Genomic DNA, 2,349 nt, shown 5'->3' with positions numbered 1-2,349 from the left:
GAGACCTGACTGTGTTACTCCTTTGCGACCGTTTAACTACGATTATCTTTCTAGTATTTCCCTCTGCCTTCTTTCCTATCTTTAGCTTCGAGGACCGCTGTTAGTAAAAGAGCAGCCAGCGTCGACGCCTGTGCAACAACTCGAGCCTGGACAAGTTTCCTGGCGCCCCTGGTTGAATGGTCCCGTCTCATATTCGTGAGAGCGACCGCCATCGTGATAGCCCATGTTCCTCCAAGAACTTGAAATCGATGATCATACAGCCAATCCTTTGCTCGCTGTCCCGGAGACTCTTCAGCATAAATTCTTTTGACCTGCTGTTCGGCCTCGTCTTCGTATCTCCTCAGTTCAGGGTGCAGGTATGATTGAAAGGCATGAGATGCTCGGTTTGCGCCAATGCTGATCGTGAGCATTCCGGGGTAGATGCAAGTGGTGCTCTTGACGTAGAGGGGTAGTTGTCTGAACGGGAAATAGAAACGATGTAGACCTGTTGCCAGTGCAATGCCGAATGCGAGGCCAGAAACGCCGGTTTTGATCCCTTCCCGCAAAATGGAGCGGTAATACTGCTCCTCTTCGTCCTGCGCAATGACTTTGGTATGCATTTTCTCTGGAACGTGGGAGGTTAAAGATATGGATATACCGAGAGACCGGAGAAGGCTGAGAGATCTGAACGGAATAGAGATTCAGGCCACAGCATTCCTTTCCCCCTGGATCGATGATGACATAAAAATAAAGCTCGATCAAAAATGAACCGATCGCGTTAATAGAGAGATATAAAATGGGGGTGTGATGCTCATCATCACAGGAAGCTTAATATGACTCTAACTACCACGAGAAAGGTGATACGGATGTTTTGAAAGCTTATATCCGCTCCAAGTGCATCATGCATCAGCCACGATCATATGATCAGGTGAATCACAACCACGTCGTAATGAATATAAACGCCTAGTTATCCATTATTATTCCTCATCATCACATGCAAATCATCGATAGTATGCTGGGAGCAAATATGATTCGTGTTTTTGTGAATAATTATGAACTTTCTTAATGCGGTAAGACGGAATAATTATAACATCAGATTTTGCTTCGCTCCTCCCAATAACAATCACTCGCCTCGTATCAGCTCATCCCACGGTGTTCAATAGCATCATTTCCCTCGGTAAATCCGAAGTGTAGCCACAAATCACTGAGTTTTGGCTCGGGTTTATGAGCACCATCGCAATTGAAAACCACAACCAAAATCTCAGACATTCTGATACAGATTAATCTCGTCAGGCGTTTGGTCTTATGACAGAGACAAGCTAAGAGACCGACATAAGAAATCCATAAGGGCACAATTGCGGAGCTCTTGAACTCTAAAGAAATCTTTCGATATATTGTAAATGATACAAGGCGCCAACAAGTCACTCCCCCCACATCCCTTAGATAATACAGCTAGTACAAGCGGGGTATGAGAGGTTCGTCCAAGGAAGCATTTACTAGCAAATCACATACAAATCATTATTTATTGAAACTATCACTTCCCAAGTAATTCCATCAAACACAAGATAGCTATTACTTCGATAACTATAGCTTCCACACACTCACAGCGAGGGGGCTGAAGATCCCATCGGAGTGCCAGTTTCCCCGGCGGAAGAAGCCGGCCACAACTTCGTGCGTTTCAACATAGAATAACTTATCGTGATTTTCATATCAACCCTCTGCCCCAGGAACCACTTGAAATCTTCCAGCTTTTTATGCCTATATCTACCCTTCAGTATAACGAGGTAAGAGCTATTCTTACAGTGGACGGCCTTGTACGTGCCTTAGATATATTTATTTATGTTTGTCTTATTAACTTATCTTGTTCCCTGTTTCCTAGGTCTCGTAAATTATAGAGAGATAATAGGCTTATGCTCTTCCTTTTAACTATCCATACCGGTGCTAATAAGGAATGTACAGAAAAGAAAAGAAAGCCAGCTAATAAATGCTTGTAATTACAAGCTATATAGCAAATCTTTGGTGGTGATGCCTTTAAAATCATCCCAATACCAATGGTTGCCGCTACTTATAACTGTCAGATGAATCACATTGACCGAGGCGACTAGTTAAGGGCATATATCAGCTATAAGCAGTATTTTCGGCGTGGCCCTTGGCAGGCGCTTCTTTGGGATTTCCTTCTTGAAGTAGCCCTTTTGAATAGCTTCATTTTACAGCTTACAACGCCGTGCCCTAACTGGGAAGCCCTACATAACTCTCAAAGACTACAAGAAATGCATCTACGGTGCGATTTGTATCACATATGCACAGGAAGGTCAGGCAAGGAAGAGAAATCGTACAGGGAAGGGAGAGGACATTGACGATCTGAAAACA

General features: G+C 43.8%; 1 protein-coding gene across 1 annotated transcript; it reads right to left on the bottom strand.

The window, feature by feature from the left end:
* Positions 1–50: 50 nt before the first annotated feature.
* Positions 51–599, bottom strand: FOXG_17473 (uncharacterized protein; the record flags this gene model as incomplete). Its single annotated transcript, XM_018397477.1, has 1 exon — positions 51–599. The coding sequence occupies one exon, from the start codon at positions 597–599 to the stop codon at positions 51–53; it is 549 nt and encodes a 182-aa protein (XP_018258610.1).
* Positions 600–2,349: the final 1,750 nt, after the last annotated feature.

The sequence above is a fragment of the Fusarium oxysporum genome, genomic scaffold, assembly GCF_000149955.1.
Source record: "Fusarium oxysporum f. sp. lycopersici 4287 supercont2.54 genomic scaffold, whole genome shotgun sequence".
Lineage (NCBI taxonomy): Eukaryota > Fungi > Ascomycota > Sordariomycetes > Hypocreales > Nectriaceae > Fusarium > Fusarium oxysporum.
This window is presented reverse-complemented; position numbering and strand designations above follow the sequence as displayed.